The sequence below is a fragment of the Chiloscyllium plagiosum genome, chromosome 7 (genome assembly GCF_004010195.1).
Source record: "Chiloscyllium plagiosum isolate BGI_BamShark_2017 chromosome 7, ASM401019v2, whole genome shotgun sequence".
NCBI classification, from domain to species: Eukaryota; Metazoa; Chordata; class Chondrichthyes; order Orectolobiformes; family Hemiscylliidae; genus Chiloscyllium; species Chiloscyllium plagiosum.
This window is the reverse complement of record NC_057716.1, coordinates 103,586,072-103,607,819: the sequence shown is the minus strand read 5'-3', so window position 1 is coordinate 103,607,819 and position 21,748 is coordinate 103,586,072. Positions and strand designations below refer to the sequence as shown.

General features: G+C 42.3%; 1 protein-coding gene across 1 annotated transcript in view; it reads right to left on the bottom strand.

Annotated features, from left to right (window-relative positions):
- Window positions 1-20,785, bottom strand: part of stk16 (serine/threonine kinase 16) — a 27,322-nt gene extending 6,537 nt beyond the window's left edge. The window contains exons 1-7 of the mRNA XM_043694290.1: window positions 20,663-20,785; window positions 13,882-13,992; window positions 11,231-11,450; window positions 7,879-8,012; window positions 5,324-5,444; window positions 3,024-3,119; window positions 2,244-2,365 (exon numbers count right to left, since the gene is read on the bottom strand). Of these exons, the coding sequence (XP_043550225.1) occupies window positions 2,244-2,365; window positions 3,024-3,119; window positions 5,324-5,444; window positions 7,879-8,012; window positions 11,231-11,450; window positions 13,882-13,967 (779 nt within the window). The 5' untranslated portion in view covers window positions 13,968-13,992; window positions 20,663-20,785. The remainder of the gene's footprint in view (window positions 1-2,243; window positions 2,366-3,023; window positions 3,120-5,323; window positions 5,445-7,878; window positions 8,013-11,230; window positions 11,451-13,881; window positions 13,993-20,662) is intronic.
- Between the last annotated feature and the right edge of the window lie 963 nt (window positions 20,786-21,748).

Genomic DNA, 21,748 nt, shown 5'->3' with positions numbered 1-21,748 from the left:
TTGGAATGAACTGATCCTGCATCTTCTGCATTATACACAGAAATATCTGCCATTGTTCCTCCACTGTCATCCCTGCTAAGGTATTGCACCATTGAACTTTGGCCAGCTCCTCCCTCATAGCTCCATCGTTCCCTTTATTCAACAGAAATATTGTCACTTCCGATTCTACCCTCTCCCTCTCAAATTGCAGATTGAAGCTTATTGTATTATGGTCACTACTTCCCAATGGCTCCTTCACTTCGAAGTCCCTGACCAATTCTGGTTCGTTGCACAATACCAGATCCAGAATTGCCTTCTCCTTGGTCGGCTCCAGCACCAGCTGCTCTAAGAATCCATCTCTGAGGCACTCCACAAAGTCTCTTTCTTGAAGTCCAATACCATCCTGATTCTCCGAGTCTACCTGCATGTTGAAATCCCCCATAACAACAGTAGTAACATCTTTGCGACTGGCCAATTTCAGCTCCTGATTTAACTTACATCCGACATCCAGACTACTGTTTGGGGGCTTGTAGATAACTCCCAAGAGGGTCTTTTTACCCTCAATATTTCTCACCTCTATCCACACTGACTCTACATGCCCTGATTCTAGTTCCCCCTGCGCAAGGGGTTGAATATCATCCCTTACCAACATGGCCACCCCACCCCCTCTGCCTGTCAGTCTGTCCTTACGATAGCATGTGTAGCCTTGAATATTCATTTCCCAGGCCCTGTCCACTTGAAGCCACGTCTCAGTTATCCCCACAATATCGTATCTGCCAATTTCCAAAAGAGCCTCAAGCTCATTCATCTTATTTCTAATGCTTCGTGCATTCATGTATAGTATTTTTAATTTGTTACTGCCCTCACCCTTCCCATCAACTCCTATAACACTCAACCTTACAGCATGATTCCTTTCTGAGTTTTCTGCCTCATTGATACAGTTGTCTTTCTTGACTTCCCTTGTTCTAATCTTCCCTCCAATTTCCTTCTTAAACATCCAGTTTGTCCCCTCCCCCGCTAGTACAATTGCAACATTTAAGAGGCATTTGGATGAATATATGAATAGGAAGGGTTTGGAGGGATATGGGCCGGGTACTAGCAGGTGGGACTAAATTGGCTTGGGATATTTGGTAGGCATGGATAGGTTGGACCGAAGGATCTGTTTTCATGCTGTACATCTCTATGACTGGGACTTTTTTCAGTGGAGCACAGGAGATTGAGGGGTCACCTTATTGAGGTTTATAAAATCACCAGGGGCATTGATAACAGGATTGAGAAGGATCTTTTCCCTAGGGTGGGGAAGGAGTCCAAAACTAGGGGGATATTTTTAAGGTGAGAGGAGAAACATTTAAAAAAGGACAAGAGGCAATTTGTTTTTAAAAAACACACAGGGTCGTTTGTGCGTGCAACGAACTGCCAGAGAAAATGGTGAATGTAGGTACAGTTACAACTTTTAAAATACATTTGAATAACTTCATAAATAGAAAAGGTTTGGAGGGATATGTGCCAAGTGCAGGCAGGTGGGTCTAGTTTAGTTTGGGAACATGGTTGGCTTGGATTGGTGAGACCAAAGGGTCTGATTCCATGTAACCACTCTAATCTAGACTCTGATTCCATGCTGTATGATTTTGTAACTAACTGCTGCCCCCTCCCACACTGCTCCCAGTCTAGATATTGTGCTCAAGTCTCTAGAATCGGACTCTGGTCAAATACCTGCCGATTTAGAAGAGCTCTATTGAGGGAATTTCAGAAAGATACTGTAACTGTGCAGGCCAGATCTTGCCTTCCTATTTGCTTGACATCCTGACATCCTGACATCTCTCTCTTGACACAACCATGATCCAAGTTGTCAGATCCACAGTCATATTTCTGTGCAAGTCCAAATGATCATACTGGAAATGGCAGCAGCAAAATTCAGTCACGGGCTTTGATAACAGACACTGGAGCATTATGCCTTGGTTCCACATCGTGGGAGACAGTTGGAACTGTGCTGCTCCAATCTTCAGCTCGGTCCTATGGCAAAAGGCAATCCTTAACTTACACACATTTTCAGTAACGGTTTTGCAAGTACAGTGTCCATTTCATGAACGTTAGGAGAAGTATGTGAATAAGACTAAGAGAGGGAGAACTCAAGACTGTTAAATCTTTGGCCTTTCAAACTGTACTTTCAAAATCTTCATAAGCGTAATAACTTCTGTTATATTTTCTCCCACTAAAGCAAACCCTTACAAAAACCAAACAGCAACTTTCAAAATGGTCCTTACCTGCAGCCTTCTGGAATGGTTATTTCATTCTGTACAGCCAAGGCAACAGAGTCCCCCTTGTGAAAGATGCCATCATACGGTCCTTCTAGGAACATCATAGCATACAACACGCAGCCTAGGGACTGAAAATGAAATCAGTCACTGCAAGAGACCAGGAACTAAAAGCAACTTATGTATATCATGGCACGGTCACACAATTCATGGACATTAAGAAAAAACACAGTAAATAGCAACAAGTGAGTTGGAGACCGAATCCAGTCTCTTGGAACCAATAAATGATTCAGCACAACAGGCCATTTGGCAAATCAAGCTTTTCAAAGAGTAATGCAGTTAGTCCCATTCCCCATACTCTTCCCCATAACCCTGCAAATTTTACTCCCCCAGCAGTTATTCTCTCCTTTTTCAAGGCAGTATTATTTCAAACCAGACTGTCAAACTTATGTTACAATTTGGCTAGGGACCAATAATTCTTATTAGTAAGGGTAGATAAAGTGTTAGGTCTAGGGACTAAGAACAAGCCGCAAGGTTCCACAGTTTTGAACAAACAACCATAAACTTTACCACACAAAGTAGCACGACCATGAATTCATTGTCTATTGTCAGAAAAACCCACCTGGTTCACTGATTTCCTTTAGAAATGGGAACTGCCAGCCTCATCTGGTCTGGCCTCTATGTGACTTCACAGCCACAGCAATGTGGTTGCAATTAGGCATGGGGAATATTGGCCTAGCTACTGACTCCCTTGCCCCTCAAATGAATCAAAGACAGCCTCCTACCTACCCAAATGTCTGTGCGTTCGTCTATGATACAGTGACTTGCCACGTTGAAGAGTTCAGGAGCTCGGTACGATATGGTGCAACGCTGGGCTGCCCAGTCCTGGAAAATAGCAACTAAATATCAACATAGCAGTGAGTAACATGGAATATCCAGTACAGAAATAGGCCAACTGGTTCAAGACAGTGTACCGCAGCTCCCACCTTTCTTCATCACATTTCTATCCCTTCTTCCCCTTGTGTTTATCTAGTTTCCCAGCAAATGCACCTATGATAGGCACCCTGACCATCTATGTCAGAGAATTCCACAATTTCATGATTCTCTGGTAAAAGATGTCTCTCCTCAATTCCCTACTGGATATATTCGTGACTTTCTACTTTTGGTCACTAGTTCTGGTTTCTCACAGAAGGGGAAGTATCTTCTCCTCTGTTGCGCTTCACAATCTATCAGGCTAACCCCTCAATTTTCACTTTTCTACTGATATGAATCCAGTTCAGTCTTTCCATAGGTCTAGTCTCATCCTTGATGTTTTTTTACACCTAATCCATTGCCTCTATGCCTCTTCACTGCACAGAAATCAGAGCTGTACACTGGGTAGAACACACTTACCAGTATAAAATTTTGTCCAAGCTTAACATTAACTTCTGCTTTCCAATTCTAATTTGCTAGAAATGCTATATTAGAATAAACTCTGATCTCTCTTTTCTTTGTTTGTTGTTTATGGTCTTTAGAATTAGAATCCCTACAGTGTGGGAACAGGTCATTTGGCCCAACATGTCCACTCTGACCTTCCGAAGAGTATCCCACCCAGAGCCATTCCCCAACTCCTATTACTTTTCATTTATCCTGACTAATGCATCTAGCCTACACATGCCTGAACACTGTGGGCAAGTTAGCATGGCCAATTCACCCTAACCTGAACATCTTTGGAATGTGGGAGGAAACCGGAGCACCCGGAGGAAACCCACGTAGACATGGGGAGAATGTGCAAACTCCACACTTTGGTCGCCCAAGACTGGAATTGAACCCAGATCCCTGGCGCAGTGAGGCACCAGTGCTAACCACTGAGCCACCTGTGTTATTATTTTGTGTGACTGATGTATCTATAAGCCTAGATCGCTGCTCTAACATCAAATTTAGACTCTCATTTTTGAAGCAGTACAGTCAGGTCTGCTATAACGCACGTTTCTTCAGTTTGAATTGGTATACCGTCATTGAAGAATCTAGCCCATTATTAGTAGAATGCGAACTTTCCTTACCCGTATTCGCTAAAACGCAATTCCAATCCTATTGCTTTAGGTGGTGCTGCTATTACATGATTTCCTTATAATGCTGGATTGCACAGGAATGAAACTATCACGTTATATTAGAACAGACAGCATGTGGTCTCCATTTTTTCCCCTAACAAAGTGCACCATCCTACCCTTAACCATGTTGACACTAATTCACATTAATTCTGCAGTTTATTAATGTTGTGTCTCACATTTTGTCCTCTAATTTAATACGCAGGTACACTTTTAGAAGAGAAAATGGCTGTTGTGTTAGGGCAATGCTTTACATCAGTGATCCTATGAAATCTGCAAAGGTTCGGTGAATTTGGTTCTGCTCAGGGTAGCAGAGTTCCCTCACCTTAAATCCTGGCAGCTTCCATTCAATCATTCACCGATTGTTAGCTCAGTTGGCTGGATGGTTGGTCTGCGATGCAGTGACACCAACAATTCTGTAAAGGCTGAGCTCACTGTGTATGGCCCACCATCTCATTCTCACCCCTCACCTGAGATGTGGTGACCTTTAGGTTAAATTCACCACCTGTTCTCTCTCTCCCTTTCTAATGAGTGTGTTATGGTCCTCTGGGATTATGGTGATTTTCACTTCATGTCCATTGAAAGTGAATGAAATAATTTTTACATATTCAGATGCGACAAGACCGCTGGGACTCATGTGAGAGTGCCTCAAAACGGTCACAGACTCGGCTTTGGACACACTAGGATTCCAACAATGGAAAAGAGGGGTCAGCAAGGCCTCACTCTCTGCTCATTCCTGAAGAAGGGCATGTGCCCGAAACGTCGAATCTTCTGTTCCCTAGATGCTGCCTGACCTGCTGTGCTGTTCCAGCAATAAAGTTTCAGCTTTGATCTCCAGCGTCTGCAGACCTCACTTTCTCCTCACAAATATGGGGACATGAATCCTCATTCAACATTCTCAGCTACAAAGCTTCAAACTATTATTAGATAAAATACAAATAATTACAACAAAATTACAATAAAATATAACATATGAATTCTCTTCACTCCAGTCAGCTTTACCTGGATTGTCATAGCTTCCCGTGATCCTTTCACTTCAATTCTTGCCTTGTTCATTGATCCCAGATCCATCAGCAGAGGTTGCCCATTGTCATCTAAGAGAACATTGGTGGGCTTCAAGTCCCTGAGAGAAAGTAAATACTTAATGATATTAAATATCTGCATTCCTATAGCGCAGATGTGTCCCACAGCTGCTCCCCAGCCAGGACGTGGAGTACAACTCGGGAAAGTGTGGGATCATGCACTTTGGTAGGAAGAATAGAGGCATGGAATATTTTCTAAATGGGAAGTAAATTCAGGAGTCTGAAGTGCAAAAAGACTTGGGAGTTCTAGTCCAGGATTCACTCAAGGTAAACTTGCAGGCTGGGTCAGTAGTTAGGAAGGCAAATGCAACGATGGCATTTATTTTGAGGACTTGAATATAAAAGCAGAGATGCACGTCTGAAGCTCCATGAGGCTCTGGTCAGACCACATTTGGAGTACCGTGTGCAGTTTTGGGCCCCATATCTCAGGAAGAATGTACTAGCGCTGGAGAGCGTTCAGAGGAGGTTCACGAGAATGGTCTCAGGAATGAAAAGCTTAACATATGAGGACTCTGGTTTTATACTCGATGGAATTTAGAAGGAGGGGGGGGAATTTAATTGAAACTTTCAGAATACTGAATGACCTGGACAGAGTAGATGTTGGAAAGATGTTTCCATTGATGGGAGAGACTAGGACCCGAGGGCACAGCCTTAAAGTAAAGGGAAGACCTTTTAGAATGGAGATAAGGAGAAACCTCTTCAGCCAGAGAGTGGGGGATCTATGGAATTCATTGTCACAGAAGGCTATGGGGGGCCAGGTTATTGAGCAACTTTAAGACTGAGATAGATAGGTTCTTGAGAATCAAGGGGATCAAGGGTTACTGGGAGAAAGTTGGAGAATGGGGATGAGAATCTTATCAGCCATGATTGAATGGTGGAGCAGACTCGATGGGCTGAATGGCCTAATTTCTGCTCCAATATCTCATGGCCTTATGCGGCTTGCCAAGGGTGACCTATCCTGCTGGCAACCAGGGTTCCAGCTCCAAGTGGAAGAGGAAGATTCTCTGAGGAGATGCTTGTCCAACCAGAGGCCGGTTATTCCCATATTCTGTGCAGAGAGGCTCCCTAATGAACTTACCAACAGCAAAAGGAGAGAAGCAGCCTCTAATTGGAAAAGCTATTAGCTACACATATGTAGGTCACCTCATCTGGCCCGATTCCAGTGCATCACAAATGGTGACAGCGATAACAGCAAGACTGTGATCGACAGTCAGCGGGAAAAGGAGCTGTGCATTGCTTAGCCCTTGTCCCTATCTGCTTCCCAACCGGCCAGAATTTGGTGTTTTGTCATTCCCTCACCACCTCTAATCCTTAACCGAAAAGGCACAAAAACAAAGCTTTTATTTATTAACACAGCTACTTGACACTTTTAATATCTCTTTAAAAAATAATTACTCATTTAGATAAATTAACAATTTATTGTGATGTGGAGGTGCCAGTGTTACACTCGGGTGGACACGATCAGAAGTCACATGACATCAGGTCATAGTCCAAAAGGTTATTTGAAATCACAAACATTTAGAGCACTGCTCCTTTGTCAGGTGAAGTGGTTCATCACCTGGCGTAGTATGACTTCTGACTTTAACAATTTATCACTTTAGAATGGTTTTATTTCTGAAACCATAATTATTTTTGTCTCAAATCTACTCTTTTTGGAATCTGCTCACTTTCCCCAAAGAGAGACAAAGATGGATATGTGGCCCTCATACAAAAGGGTTGGACAACCCTGCTATAGAGGAGAAAGTGAGGTCTGCAGATGCTGGAGATCAGAGCTGGAAATGTGTTGCTGGAAAAGCGCAGCACGTCAGGCAGCATCCAGGGAACAGGAGAATCGACGTTTCGGGCATAAGCCCTTCTTCAGGAAGCTTTCCTGAAGAAGGGCTTATGCCCGAAACGTCGATTCTCCTGTTCCCTGGATGCTGCCTGACCTGCTGCGCTTTTCCAGCAACACACTTCCAACCCTGCTATAGAGCACAGGACACCCCAAAACACTTTGCAAACAATCAAATACTTTTAATATTTAGTCACTGTAACATTGGAATACTGCAGTCAGAGTCAGACAGCACAGAAACAGAGCTTTCGGTCCAACCAGTCCATGCTGGCCATAATCTAAACTAAACTAGTCCCACTTGCCTTTGCCTAGCCCATATCCCCCCAAACACTTCGGATTCCCACTTCTGAACACCTCTATAAAGTAATTTTCCAAATACCTTTATATATACACAAACCACACCGTAAAAAAAATTTGCCCCTCAAGTCTTTCTCCTCTCACCTTAAAAATATGCCCCCACCCTTGAAATCTCCCATCCTAGAGAAAAGATAACTGCCATTCACCTTATCTATGCCCCTCATGATTTTATAAACTTCGAAAAGGTCACACCTAAACCTCCTACGCTCCAGTAGGATGCCATTGGCTGTGAAATGGCTGGCTTGCACCCAATGCACAAATGCCACCAACACAAAGAGGAGATTTACCTGTGGGCATAACCCTTCTCATGGATGGCTTTGAGTCCCCCGCAGATTCCATGGAAAATCTTCAATATGCGTTCTTCAGGCATAAAACAATTGGTATTCCTGAGCTTCTCCAGCTCTGTCCACAACGAGCCGTTCTGTGAAGGGAAAATCAAAAACAATGTTACTCTTGTTTTTTAATTAATTCTATTTAATTCGGTGTGTAATCCAGAATGACTCTCTATTGCATTGCTGTTTTGTCAACACTGCTCAGTGGATAGCACATCCTCACCAACGCTGTACTGAGGGAATGTTACACCATTAAGAGGTGCCACTCTTCAGATCAGAAGTTAAATCAAGGGCACATAAACGATCCCATGTTACCATTCTGAAGAGCTGGGAGGTTTGTCAATATTTGTTCTCTAATCAACATCATAGAAGGAGGAATGTCACATTGCCGGTTTTTGGATCTTGATCACTTCCCACAACGATTACACTTCCCAAATACTTAATTGGTTGTCAGTACTTTGGGATGTGTGATGCATTTATATAGCACATTTCATGATGAGTTATTTCTTTAGCCAGAGGAAGCCGTATTTCGGATGAGATATTAAATTACTGCTATCTGCCTATCCGTTCTGAAGCAAGGTCACTGGATCTGAAACATTAACTCTGCTTTCTATCCATAGATATTGCCACTCCTGCTGAATTTTTCTAGCAATTTCTGTTTTTGGGCCTGTCTATCTGTTCAGATAGTTATAGAAAATCCAATGGCATTACCGAAACCAGAGTACGATGCTCCCCCAGGAGTCTTTTAAGCCCTAACTAATCAGATGCTCATTAATTTTATTTTCTCCTTCTGGGATATGTGTGTGCAATTGATTACTGTGTGTCCACATACAAAGGCAAATCATTTTGGGATGAACCGTGGACAGATCGGGCAAAGTAAAAATTACATATTACATAGAATTTACAAGATAAAGCTGCACATGCAGCATGTGCTGATGTCCACACTTGAAAACCTATCTTCTTCCATTCTAACTTGTCAGTCTTTCAGCATATCTTACCAATCCTTTTTGTCTCATGTAGTAGTTTCCTTAATTATCATGCCAAGATCCCAAGTTATTTTCCCTCTAAACATCTCTCTTCTTTTATACTGAGAAAAGTTTAACTTTCTGATCAAGCTTTCAAATTACATCCTTAACTGTCTGTTCTCACTTTATGCCACTGCATATCTAATTGTACTTAATTATGAAAACGTGCATTCCCAATGCAGTGCCATTGAAAGTGACTGCTGGGTGCTCTGCATCTAAATCAGAATGTAGACACTCCACAGAAAGTCTGATCAGTAATTCAGAAAAGGATCATATGCAGAATCTTTTAACATATTGACAGCAAATCACTCACTAAGTGAGCTCATGCTTACACTGAAAATTGGTCATTTAATTTGTATAATTCCTTGTCACTATCCGCCATCCCCCCACCCTGCCAGTTGGGCCCCTGGCTAGCAATTACATTATAAAACACTAATTCTGCTCAACCAGTCCTCCACTTAATGATGCATCAGCCTTCAGCACAAGTGTTTTATAACATGTGTTGTTATGATGTTGAAGGGCCATCTACACTTTTTATTGGTTTTAAACCAAAGCTATCTGCTTCTTTTTAAGTGTTTATTTTCAATCATTTATTTATTGTAAGTCTTGTTTATCTCTGCTTTGCTAATTTTAAAAGCATTCTATTACAATATTGTACTGTAGCAGGTGGCAATGTGCAATAACTGCACAGCTCCACCAAGTGTTTGAAGCCAGTCACTTCAAAATTGATTGGATGGGGAATATTCAAGAGAGAAATATTGAAATCTGAAACAAAACTAAAAATAAAAGCCTGCATATTTCTCAAGAAGAGACTTAGTTGTGGGCGGCACGGTGGCACAGTGGTTAGCACTGCTGCCTCACAGCGCCAGAGACCCGGGTTCAATTCCCGACTCAGGCGACTGACTGTGTGGAGTTTGCACGGCCATGCTAAATTGCCCGTAGTGTTAGGTAAAAAGGGGTACATGTAGGGGTATGGGTGGGTTGCGCTTCGGCGGGTCGGTGTGGACTTGTTGGACTGAAGGGCCTGTTTCCACACTGTAAGTAATCTAATCTAATCTGTAAGTAATCTAATCTTGATACCCACCTGAGATGTTAATCCATCTTTTCCCAGCTCCTAACTGAGGTGCTGCATAACTGCGTTGCTGAGATTGAGTTCACTATCATGGGCAGCAGGTGAACATGCCTTCTAAACCTCACAGCAAGTCCATAAAAATCAAATTTCAAATTTGATGATCTGCGTACATTCTCTCTGACATTTCAGTGTTGTACCATTTCTCTGATGCTAAAATTGCTGCTATCTACCTTTTTCGTGTGGGTGTAAAGATCTCATACAACATCATGAAGAACAGTAAGGTAGTACTCTTGGTATCTTGATCAATATGTGTCCTTCATCCAACATTATTTGGCAAATAGCAACCCCAATAATAAAAGCAGGCAGTTTCGGCTATTTCAGGAAATGAATATGAAAGGCGCATAGGAGGTTGACAGCAGTTTATAAAATCATGAGGGGCTATAGGTAAGGTGAATAGCAAAGGTCCTTTCCCTAAGATGGGAAGCTTAAAGTATGGGGGAATATTTTTAAAGTGAGAGGACAAAGACTTTTAAAAAAAAAAGGATATGAAGGGAAACTTTTTTTAAAAACAAACCACAAAGCATGGTTGATGTGTGCAATAAACTGCCAGAGGAAGTGGTGGATGCGGGTACAGTTATAATGCTTAAAAGACATTTGGAAAAGAATGAATAGAAAAGGTTTCGAAGAATATGTGGCAAACGCAGGGAGGTTGGACTTGTTTAGTTTGGGAACATGGTCAGCACGGAAAGGTCTGTTTCCATGCTGTATGGCTCTATGCTCTCCATGCGAATTTCTCGCAGGGGAGAACTGACGTAGACCTGCATAGAATCCCTACAGTATGGAAACATGCTATTTGGTCCAATAAGTCCACACTGAACCTCCGAAGAGTAACCTACCCGATTTATTCCCCTACCTGATTACACTATATTTACCCCTGAGTAATGCACCCAACCCATACATCCATGAACACTATGGGCAATCTATCATGGCTAATTTACCTGACCTGCACATCTTTGGACTGTGGGAGGAAACCGGAGCACCCGGAGGAAACCCGTGCAGACACGGGGAGAATGTGCAAACTCCACACAGACGGTCACCCGAAGCTGGAATCGAACCCGGGTCCCTGGTGCTATGAGGCAGTAATGCTAACCACTGAGCCACCATGCCACCCATATAAAGGGATTCTAAATGGAGAAGCTGCCAGACCCACCTTAATATAAGGCAGCAGCAGCCAGCCCTCACACTTTGGACCTTTGTCCATGATGCAGTGAGCTTCTAAATGCAGGATGTTTGGGTGGTTGAACATCCGATGCATTTCCATCTCATTAAGCACATTTTTGCGATCTTCTTTGTCATGGCAGATGATACGCTTCAGGGCGTAGAACTTTCCATTCTGAACACTCTCCACCAGATCCACATAGCTGAACCCCCTGAAACAAAAAAGGGAGAAGGGACTGTGAACAGAGAAGGGAGATATTATCTCCACATTACTCATACTAATAACTGCCACATCTGCTGAGGACCAGGCAGGTGGGCTACCAAGACTTGTGCCAAACTCAGAGATAACCAAGGAACAACCCAGAATTAGAATATGGCATACAACTTCCATCCTCACATTCAAATCACTCAAATGGTAACAAAAGCACTTCACAGAAGTGTAACCAGATAAAATTTTTTAAGAGTCTTATACGAACAAGACAGGTGATGAGAAGCTCTGTAACCAGCTCCAATCCCACAACTCTCAGACTGCTGTACATCTCCAATTCTGGCTTCTTATACATTATTATGACCAACTGTTCATAAATGGCATGCGTGCCTCCAACAGCAGAAACCCCAAGAGCAGGTCAAAGACTAAGAATCCTGCAAGGAGCAACTCACCTCCTGACTCCCTAAAGCCTATTCACCATCTACAAGGCATGAGTCAGGAGCTTAATGGAATGCTTCCCACTTGCCTGAAAGGGTGCAGTTCCAATAATACTCAAGAAGCTTGAAACCATCCAGGAACAAAGCAGCCCACTTGATTGGCACCATATCCACAAATAACCACTCCCTTGATTACCAATGCTCAGTAGCTGCAGTGTGAGCCATCTACAAGATATTTTGTAGAAATTCACCAAAGATCCTTAGATAGCACCTTCAAAACCCATGACCACTATCTAGTAGCATAACAGCAGCAGATGCATGGGAACACCATCACCTGCAAGTTCCCTTCTCAGCCACTTACCATCCTGACTTGGAAATATATTATCATTTCTTCATTGTCACTGGGTCAAAATCCTGGAATTCCCACCAGCCTCCACCTAACCAAGGGCATTGCAGGTCAAACTACTACTACATGGTCTGCAGCAGTTCAAGAAGTAGCACCTTTCCAAAAGCTACTAGAGATGGGCAATAAATGCTGGCCAGCCACGTCCATACCCATGAGTGATTTAAAACAAACAAAAAAAAATGCTGTGCACTCAAGTTTGGAATTCTCTTCCTGAACTTCTCCATTCTCAATTAAGGTACTCCTTTAACCCGCTCTCTTTAACCAAGCTTTTGCTCACGTGATGCACTAAATCCCTGTATGTCTCAGGGTCAAATCTTGTTTTGATAACTATTCCTGCAAAGTGGTTTTGGATGTTGAGCCAAATTAAAAGTGGCAATTAAATGCAAAACTGCTTTCACCAAAAACTTAGAGGGTTTTACACTTCATAATCAGCAGCAAAGCACATAGATAGTCTAACTTATTGTACAATTACACTGTATGATATCTCATGCAAAGGTTTCTACAGGTCTAGAAACTTCTTTCAGCGTTTGTGTTGAAGATCTGGAGATGGGGTATGATATAACTGAAACTGAATCTGCCCTGATCAAATACCGTTCAGCAGGCATCACAGGATAGTGAGCAGGAACTGAAACCATGTCATACATAACATCCTGAATGCTTATCTGTGTGATTCATTGCTGAGCTGGGATTCAACCTTCAGAACAACTGGTCTGCATGACTGATAATTCCAATAGAATTAGCGATGTAGAGGAGAGACACAATTCGAAAATCTTTTTACGAGAACATACATCGGAACCCAGAGCAGGAATACCTGACCTCATCTTGATCACAACTCCACTTTCCTGCCAATTCTCCATAAGTTTTAACTTAATTCTAATTAAAGATCTGTCTGTCTTCTAAAATATATTCAGTGTACTGACAACCACTGATCTTTGCAGTAGTGAATTCCACAGATTCACAATCCTTTGAGGGAAGCAATTCCTCCTCATTTCTGCTTAAATCTGACACCCTTTAAGGCAATTTTGGATTTATAATTTAAAAAACAAAATCATACAAATGATTTGTGAAAGATTAGTGAGACCTCAGCTGGAGTACTGCGTTTATTTCTGAGAGGCATACAATAGGATGGATTGTAGGCGTTGGAGAGAGGAAGAGGGGCTTATCAGAATATATAGAGATAGATCTAATCAGTGTATCGAAAATTAAGAGGGAATTTCATACGGTAAGTAGAAACTAAATATTTATACTTGTCATAGATTTAAAATAAGTAACTGTTACAAGAGTTAGAAGGGAATGGAGGAGAAATCTCTTCATGCAAGAGACTGTTAAGATCTGGGCCGCCACATAGAAATGTGATTGAATTTGACTCCACTGGAACTCTGAGAAGCTAAATTAGACATGTTCTCAACTGGGACTCATTTGAGAGCTAACAGGCAAGAAAACTGTCAGTGCAACTAAACTAAAGGCTGCATAGTCTTTACAGATTCCTCCAGTGGTGAATGAGGCAATTCGCTGATTCTCATCATTTACAGAGAATGAGACATAATCCATACATAAGGAAACAAGACATAAAAGTAGCTTCAGTCACATACCCTTCGTCCAGCTTCTGGATAAAGAAATATCGCTTATTATCAATGGTGATTGTCCCACGAGAGCAGATGCAAACGGTCTGGCCCATGATCCAAGAAGCATCCTTCAGATTGCTAAAGAAATGTAAGAAGAATCAAATTTCAAAGTGTACTATAATCCAAAAATTACAGATTAAATTTCCTGACTGATCTTAGCCAAGGATCCTGAACTACCTGAATGAACTCAGAGTGTTGCAGGCAAATTGATAAACATGGATGAAAATGGATTAGTGTAGGATAGATGGGCCTCAAATTTATTCCACAGGTCAGTGTAACATCAAGGGCAGAAGGGCCTGTACTGCGCTCTAATGTTCTATGAATTGCTGACTGGCAATTAGATGAAGGAGTTTGCATAGGGGGGTAATCTTGGTAATAGGGGGTGAGCTTCTTGTATTGGTCAAGTGTAACATGAAACAAGGAGGATGTTGGATAATCTTGTGGCAACTTTCTAACCACAAGATTGTCCAACCTGTCCTCCTAACTCAGCCTTGACTTCAGTATCATGAGTCAGTTGCTTCCCAGGTCCTTGCTTCCACCAACTGTACAGTTCAAATTCAGCTGCTACAGATTTATAAACACTGCAAGTTGCTGACACAAAAATATTTTAGTGTACGTTTTAGGATTTATCCACCAGACATTAAAAACACCCTTTTCCAAAGCCTAGGCCTCACATAATTCAATGACGAACACTCAAGCAAATAAGGAGTGAGGTGAAATTACTTAAGACCATTATTTTAAAATCTATCTATAAAGAGGACTTTATGCTTCAGATGGTAAAGTGAGCTTTAAAACATTCTGAAGTGAAATAAAACATGAACATAAACAATATCTTATCTGGTAGCAAGTTTATGATTTGAACTGTGGTGTAGTTCATAATTCCTCAGAATGGTTTGTGTGGGGAATGAATTTCCAGAAGTCGTGGCTGTGGGGACAGTTACAACATTTAAAAGACATTTTGACAAGTACATGAATCAGAAATGTTTGGACAGATATGGGCCAAGGGCAGACAGTTGGGACTAGTTTAGTTTGGGATGATGGTTGTCAGCTTTCATGCTGTATGACTATGACTCTTAAGAAAGTTCATTCTAAGGCCCTCTGACCTCGCAGTGGACACATCAGTTTGACAGCAGCACTGGCACGAAAACCAGGAATGGCATTTTGCCTGCTCTGTAGAAAGCTACGTAGATCTCGAAAGAGGGTTGCCAGCCACATCAGAAACAGTCAGTCACTTTCAATAATAAAGGGAAACCAGCAACACGTTTTTTGAATATTCAAGACAGGTTAGTGGTTATGTTTAAAATAGACTTAAAAACAGAAAATGCTGGAGAGACTCAGCAGGTCTAGTGTCTGTGGAGAGGGAAACAGAGTTAATGTTCTGAGCGCAAAGTAGAATTTTTAGAAGTTCAGAGTCATCATATTGGACTTTGACCATGAGACATCGGAGCAGAAATTAGGCCATTCCATCATGACTGATAAGTTTTTCAACCCCGTTCTCCCACTTCCTCCCGTAACCTTTGATAATCAAGAATGTCTTATTCCTAAATATGCTCAATAACCTGGTCTCCACAGCCTTCTGTGGCAATGAATTCCATAGATTTACCACACTCTGACAGAAGAAGTTTTTCCTTATCTCAGTTCTAAAGGGTCTTCCATTTTACTCTAATGCTATGCCCTTGGATCCTAATCTCTCCCATCAACGGTAACATCTTCCCAACACCTACACTGTCCAGGCCATTCAGTATTCTGTAAGTTTCAATTAGATCCCCCCCTCATCCTTCTAAACTCCATCGAGTATAGAACCAGAGTTCTCAAATGTTCCTCACATGTTAAGTTTTTCATTCCTGGGACTATTCTGAACATGCTCCAAGGCCAGTACATCCTTCCTGAGATATGGGGCCCAAAACAGCACACGATACTCCAAATGTGGTCTGACCAGAGCATTACAGAGCCTCAGAAATACATCCTGCTTTTATATTCATGTCTTCAAAATAAATGCCAACATTGTATTTGCCTTCCTAACTACTGAGTGCGGCGGTGGAAAAACACAGCTGATCAGGCAGCATCCGTGGAGCAGGACAGTTGACATTTCGAACATAAGCTTTTCATCAGGAATTCCTGATCCTCCTGCTCTTCGGATGCTGCCTGATCAGCTGTGTTTTTCCAGTGCCACACTTTTTGACTCTCATCTCCAGAATCTGCAGTCCTCACTTTCTCCTCCTTCCTAACTACTGATTCAATGCGCAAAATTACCTTGACAGAATCCTGGACTAGAACTCCCAAGTCGCTTTGCACTTCAGACTTCTGAATTTTCTCCCCATTTCGAAAATAGTCCATGCCCATGCCTCTATTCTTCCTCACAAAGTGCATGACCACACACTTTCCCACATCGTACTCAATCTGCTGTTTTGTCCACTCTCTTAACCTGTCCAAATCCTCAGTGCTACCTGTCCCTCTCCCTATCTTTGTATCATCTGCAACCTTAGCCAGAATGTCCTCAGTTCCTTCATCTAAACTGTTAATGTATAAAGTGAAAAGTTGGGACTTCAACAGTGTTGCAAAACACGACTTGAAACATTAACTGAGTTCTCTTTCCACAGATGCTGCCAGTCCTATATTCTCCAGCAGTTTCTGTTAATTTTAGATTTTCAACATCTACTGTATTTTGCTTTTATTTAAAAAAATAAGTTAACTTGATGTAAATGTCAGAATAAAGACATTTTAAGTGCCCCACATGAACTGTCGGGTTCAAGACCGCAGCTCACCATCCATTTCTCAAGGGCAATTAGGAATGGATGATGAATGCTGGCCTAGTCAGCAATGTCCATGTTTTGGCAAAGAACTTAGCTGAGCTGGCTAGACAGCTGGTTTGTGACACCAACTTGGGTTCAATTCCCACGATGGCTAAGGTTACTAGGAAGGACTCTCCATCTCAGCCTCCTCTCTCACCTGAGGGGTGGTGACCTACAAGTTAAACCACCACCAGTTGTCTCTCTCTCTCTGTCTCTTATGGGCGAGCAGTCCCATGGTCTGTTAAGACATTGCGACGTTACCTTTAAGTTGTGAAAATGGACACCAATACAGGACACTTAAAAAATGAACTTAAATGCGACTGATGGAAAATAATCTGATGGAAAGCTATTTAATCAGTTAAACTAATAATTCTGAAAAACACATGGATGCATCAGAAAATCTAGTAAAACCATGTTAATAGTTATGTTGTCCTAGCATACTCTGTAATAATCAGGATCAGCTAGAAGTAGAAGTTAATTTCCAACTGTTCCACATTTATTCTATCTTGAAGCAGAGGCCTTGCTCCTCCTTGCAGTAGCATTTCCATTCAGATGACTATAATGGGATATGATTAAAGTTTAATTTGTACCCTAGTTTTCTGCAGTGTCCTGAAATCAAATGGTTCTGTGATGAGTACTACATCACATTGTAACAGACACCATGTTGTTTTGTAAATTTGCCTCCGAAAAAAAAAAAATCTTTTCAAGGACTTCCCGTAGTTAAGATTGTTAAACGCATTAAACAAAGCTCTGCCCTGTTTGTATTAAAGAATTTCAATTTTGATCTTCTCAATCATAATATTTAATAATAATATTGCAAAAGACAGTGTGGATTCAGATCAATCTTTATTCATTAATAAAACATCTTTTCATCACAAATAGTGAACTATAAAAATTGTGTTTATACAGCAGCTTTCATAACCAAGATGCCCCAAAGTGTGATACAGCCAATGGAATACTTTTGAATTACAGTAACTATTATGACATTAGAAATAATAATACTTACCCAACCAGGTTAAGAGTGCTTTGGAGTGACAAGCCAGACAAGGTAAAGACAGATTTCCCTTCTTGAAAGGGCACTCACAGAGAAGCTTTTGTGGCAACTAGCTATGGTTTTATGGTTTCTCATAGGCTACCCTTTAGGGCAGCACTGTGGCTCTGTGATTAGCACTGCTACCTCACAGCACATGGGACCCAGGTTTGATTCCAGCCTTGGGTGACTGCATGGATTTCCTCCCACAGTCTAAAGATGTGCAGGTTAGGTGAATTGGCTATGCTACATTGCTCATAGTGTTCAGGGATGTGTAGATTAGGTGCATTGGTCAGGGGTAAACAGAATTCAAAGTTTGGGTGAAGATTTGTAGCTCGGGTGCTCGTTGTTGTGGTTCTGTTCGCCGAGCTGGAAATTTTTGTTGCAAACGTTTCGTCCCCTGTCTGGGTGACATCCTCAGTGCTTGGGAGCCTCCTGTGAAGCGCTTCTGTGGTGTTTCCTCCGGCATTTATAGTGGCCTGTCCCTGCTGCTTCCGGTTGTCAAATATGACAGTTAACTTGTGCACAGCAAACTCAATGAGCAATTCATAACGAGGAGATAAACAGTTTCAATAAGGTTGATGGAGGGACAAATAGCAGCCCAAGCCACAGGGAGAACTCCCTGCTCTTCAAAACAGTGCCAGAGCATCAGAGACAATACTGAGGTCTCATGTCATTAATGTCCCATCTCAATGTAGCACTCAAGCAAAGACAAAAGGAGAGAGTACATCCAACAGGTGGATACTTTCAAACATAGTCAACATTGGGGAAAATAGGCATTAGAGAAATTGTCCTCATAAGTCAATACATTTTCTATTCTGTTAACCTCTGAGAAGCAGTAAAGTACAAATAAATGAGATTAATAAAATTCAACAAGTCCACACACATATATACAGGTCATTCTGTTATAATGTGTGTTTCATCACCATGAATTCACTGTAACACGATTGATGAAATGGTAACACTTTCTACAGAGCCCGAACTTTTAAATTTGTGTTGGCTGTAACACAATTGTATCACCAACACTGTGAGCACTGTTTCGAAGCCGGATTTTTCTATAATGTGGGGTTGCACAAGAACACAACCATCACATTATAAAAGAACTGACTCTACTCACAATTCTAGAATATGAAATTATTCAAATTCATGGCAAAGAAGGAGACTGCTTATCATACAGCTAAAAGAGCCACACACCTTACACACTTTCAGCTCTGGGTCCATATCACTGCAAAAGGTTAAAGCAGGCAGTGAGTTCCTCTCTCATGGTCTTCTGTGCAGTCGGGACACGTCAGCCTTTCAAAGGTTAGACCAGTTGGAAAGCTGAATAATCTACTCCTACTTATTGTGCAAAGTACTTTCAGGCAGTGAGTTCCAGTTTACCAAATCCCCATCTATTCTTACCAATTACTTTAAAACTCTGCAAGGAAAATTGGTCATTCCTTTCCACATAATCAAGGCTCCTCACATTTTAGTCACATCAATTAAATCTCCCCTCAACCTTGTCCGTTGCAAAGAAACACAAATCCAATTTGTCCTAAAATAAAATTCTTCAACCAGGGAACATTTTCAAATATCATCAGCACTCCCTTTATTAGGATCCATCCTATAATGCAGTGACCAGAACTATAAGCAGTACTCTAGATGAGGCCAAATATACAGCAGCTTTAATATAGAAAAGTGGGATTAAATATCATTTACATAACTTTAAGTAGAGAAAAACAGTACTGTGGCAGATAAATTCTAGTGTGATGTTATCTATAGATCCAACAACTGGTGGATTATATTAAACAGCACAGTCCTTCAAACATTTACAACTCACCCATATTTGTAAATCTCAGAACACAGGGGCCAACATTAGACATGGTGCCTCGATGTACAAAACTTTTCACCGCCAATCAATTTAAGATAATTAACTGGGCTAAGAGTATGGCTCATGTATGTTTGATATAAACTATACATCTCTCTCTCTCACACACACACACAGACACAAGACTCTGTCCTCTGCTGAAAAGATGGATGTGTCCAGGCACTACACTCATTATAATGAAACAAAAACAAGGGAGATAAGTATTCCCAGGTTTATTTCTCCATTACAATACGTTGACCAGTCTGTAAACTTGACGAAAGTGAGGACGGCAAATGCTGGAACTTAAGAGTCGAGTGTACTGCTGGAAAAGCACAGCAGGTCAGGCAGCATTTGAGGAGCAGGAGAATCGACGCTTTCTCCTGCTCCTCGGATGCTGTCTGACCTGCTGTGCTTTTACAGCAGTCAGTAAACTCCCCAGCCAATTTAGTTTGTTTGCTCTTGTAGTATAAATTGTTGCCCCCTTTGAAATGGGTGCAAAACAAAAATGAAAGACCCCAACAGCCTGTCGCCCCTCATCAGGGAGAAAATAAAGCACAATAGGTAGGAACAGATTATTCAGCTTTCCAACTTGGTCTAACCTTTGAAAGGCTGACGTGTCCTGGCTGCACAGAGGACCATGAGAGAGACATGAACAGGAGCAGGCCATTCTACGGGATCCTACTATTTATCTTTGCTTTAAACCCTTGGATAACAATTTTTAAACACAGGGGAGCGATGGGTGAATGAGGATGCTCACAACAAGTCACTGAGCATGCGTGAGCCAGCCGACGAGACGCGAGCATGCTCAAAACGATGCTCCCGGGCAGGCGACAAGACACGCGCATGCTCAGAACAACGCCCCCGTCAACACACAAACCAGGTCGCAGTGGTGCGCATGCGCCAAACCCCACCGCCCCATGGGTATTGTAGTTCCACGCCCAGGGTCTCATGGGTATTACAGTTCCCTTCCCCTACCCAACCTATTTTAACCTGACGAAGCATCGCCAACCCCTCACGCGATAAGACGGCGTTTGCTGTCTCTATTTTTTAAAAAAATATATCACACACAAAAACCATTACCTGTACCGATGATTTTCCTCATTATCGGTCAGTTTACGGAGAGGACAGCATCGCAAAACGTCTCCCCTGCTGCTACCGGCGGCTCAAAGAAGTGCCGCCGCCGCTCGCCACTGTCAGGTCTCGCGAGGTTTCCCTCACACCGCCCCATCCGACTGGAGCTCGCGAGAGTTGGGGCCCGGGAGATGACACGCCACGTGCTGGGCTTCACAGTTCTGCAACCTGAGCTGCTGCAAGCAGGGAGCAAGACTCGAAAGTGTAACCCAAGGAGATGCGAATGCATTCACTGTTATTTTATTCTTTAAATTGTATTTAATCCATAGAATTCCCTACATCCATTTCACACTGCTACTAAAACAGAGTTAAAGATCACACAACACCAGGTTTTAGTCCAACAGGTTTATTTGGAAGTAGAAGCTTTCGGAACAATGCTCCTTCATCAGGTAGCAACGCAAGTTGGTGTTCTGTCTCCCTGATTTAGAGGAAACCGCATAGAGATCAACTCTATGACAAATGCACCAAACAAGCCCGCCGCCCTGTGGCCAACCACTTCAGTTACACATCCCATTCTCCCAAGGACATGCAAGTCCTAGACCACATCCACCACCAAATCCAAGCCACCTGACGACTGGAGGAAGAACATCTCATCTTCCACCTTGGGACCCTACCACCACACAGCATCAACATCGATTTCACTAGTTTTCAAATCTCTCCTCTCCCTACCTAACTCCAGATCTAATCCTCCAACTCAGCATTACCCTGTTGACCTGTCCTACCTGTCCCATCTTCCTTCCTACCCACCCGCTCTGCTCCCCTCCCCATCAACCTATTGCAATAACCCACCCACCCGCATCCACTTAATCTCATCCCAGCTAACACCCTCCCTCAGCCTTACTCCCATCCTGCTATTTACCTCTCAGCACCACACCCGGCGCTGTCCACCTGCAACGCCCCCACCCATTCCCAACATTCCTGATGAAGGGTTTATGGCAGAAATTTCAACTGTCCTGCTCCTCAAATACTGCCAGACCTGCTGTACTTTTCCAGTGCTCCACCTTTTGACTCTGACTCTCCAGCATTTGCAGTCCT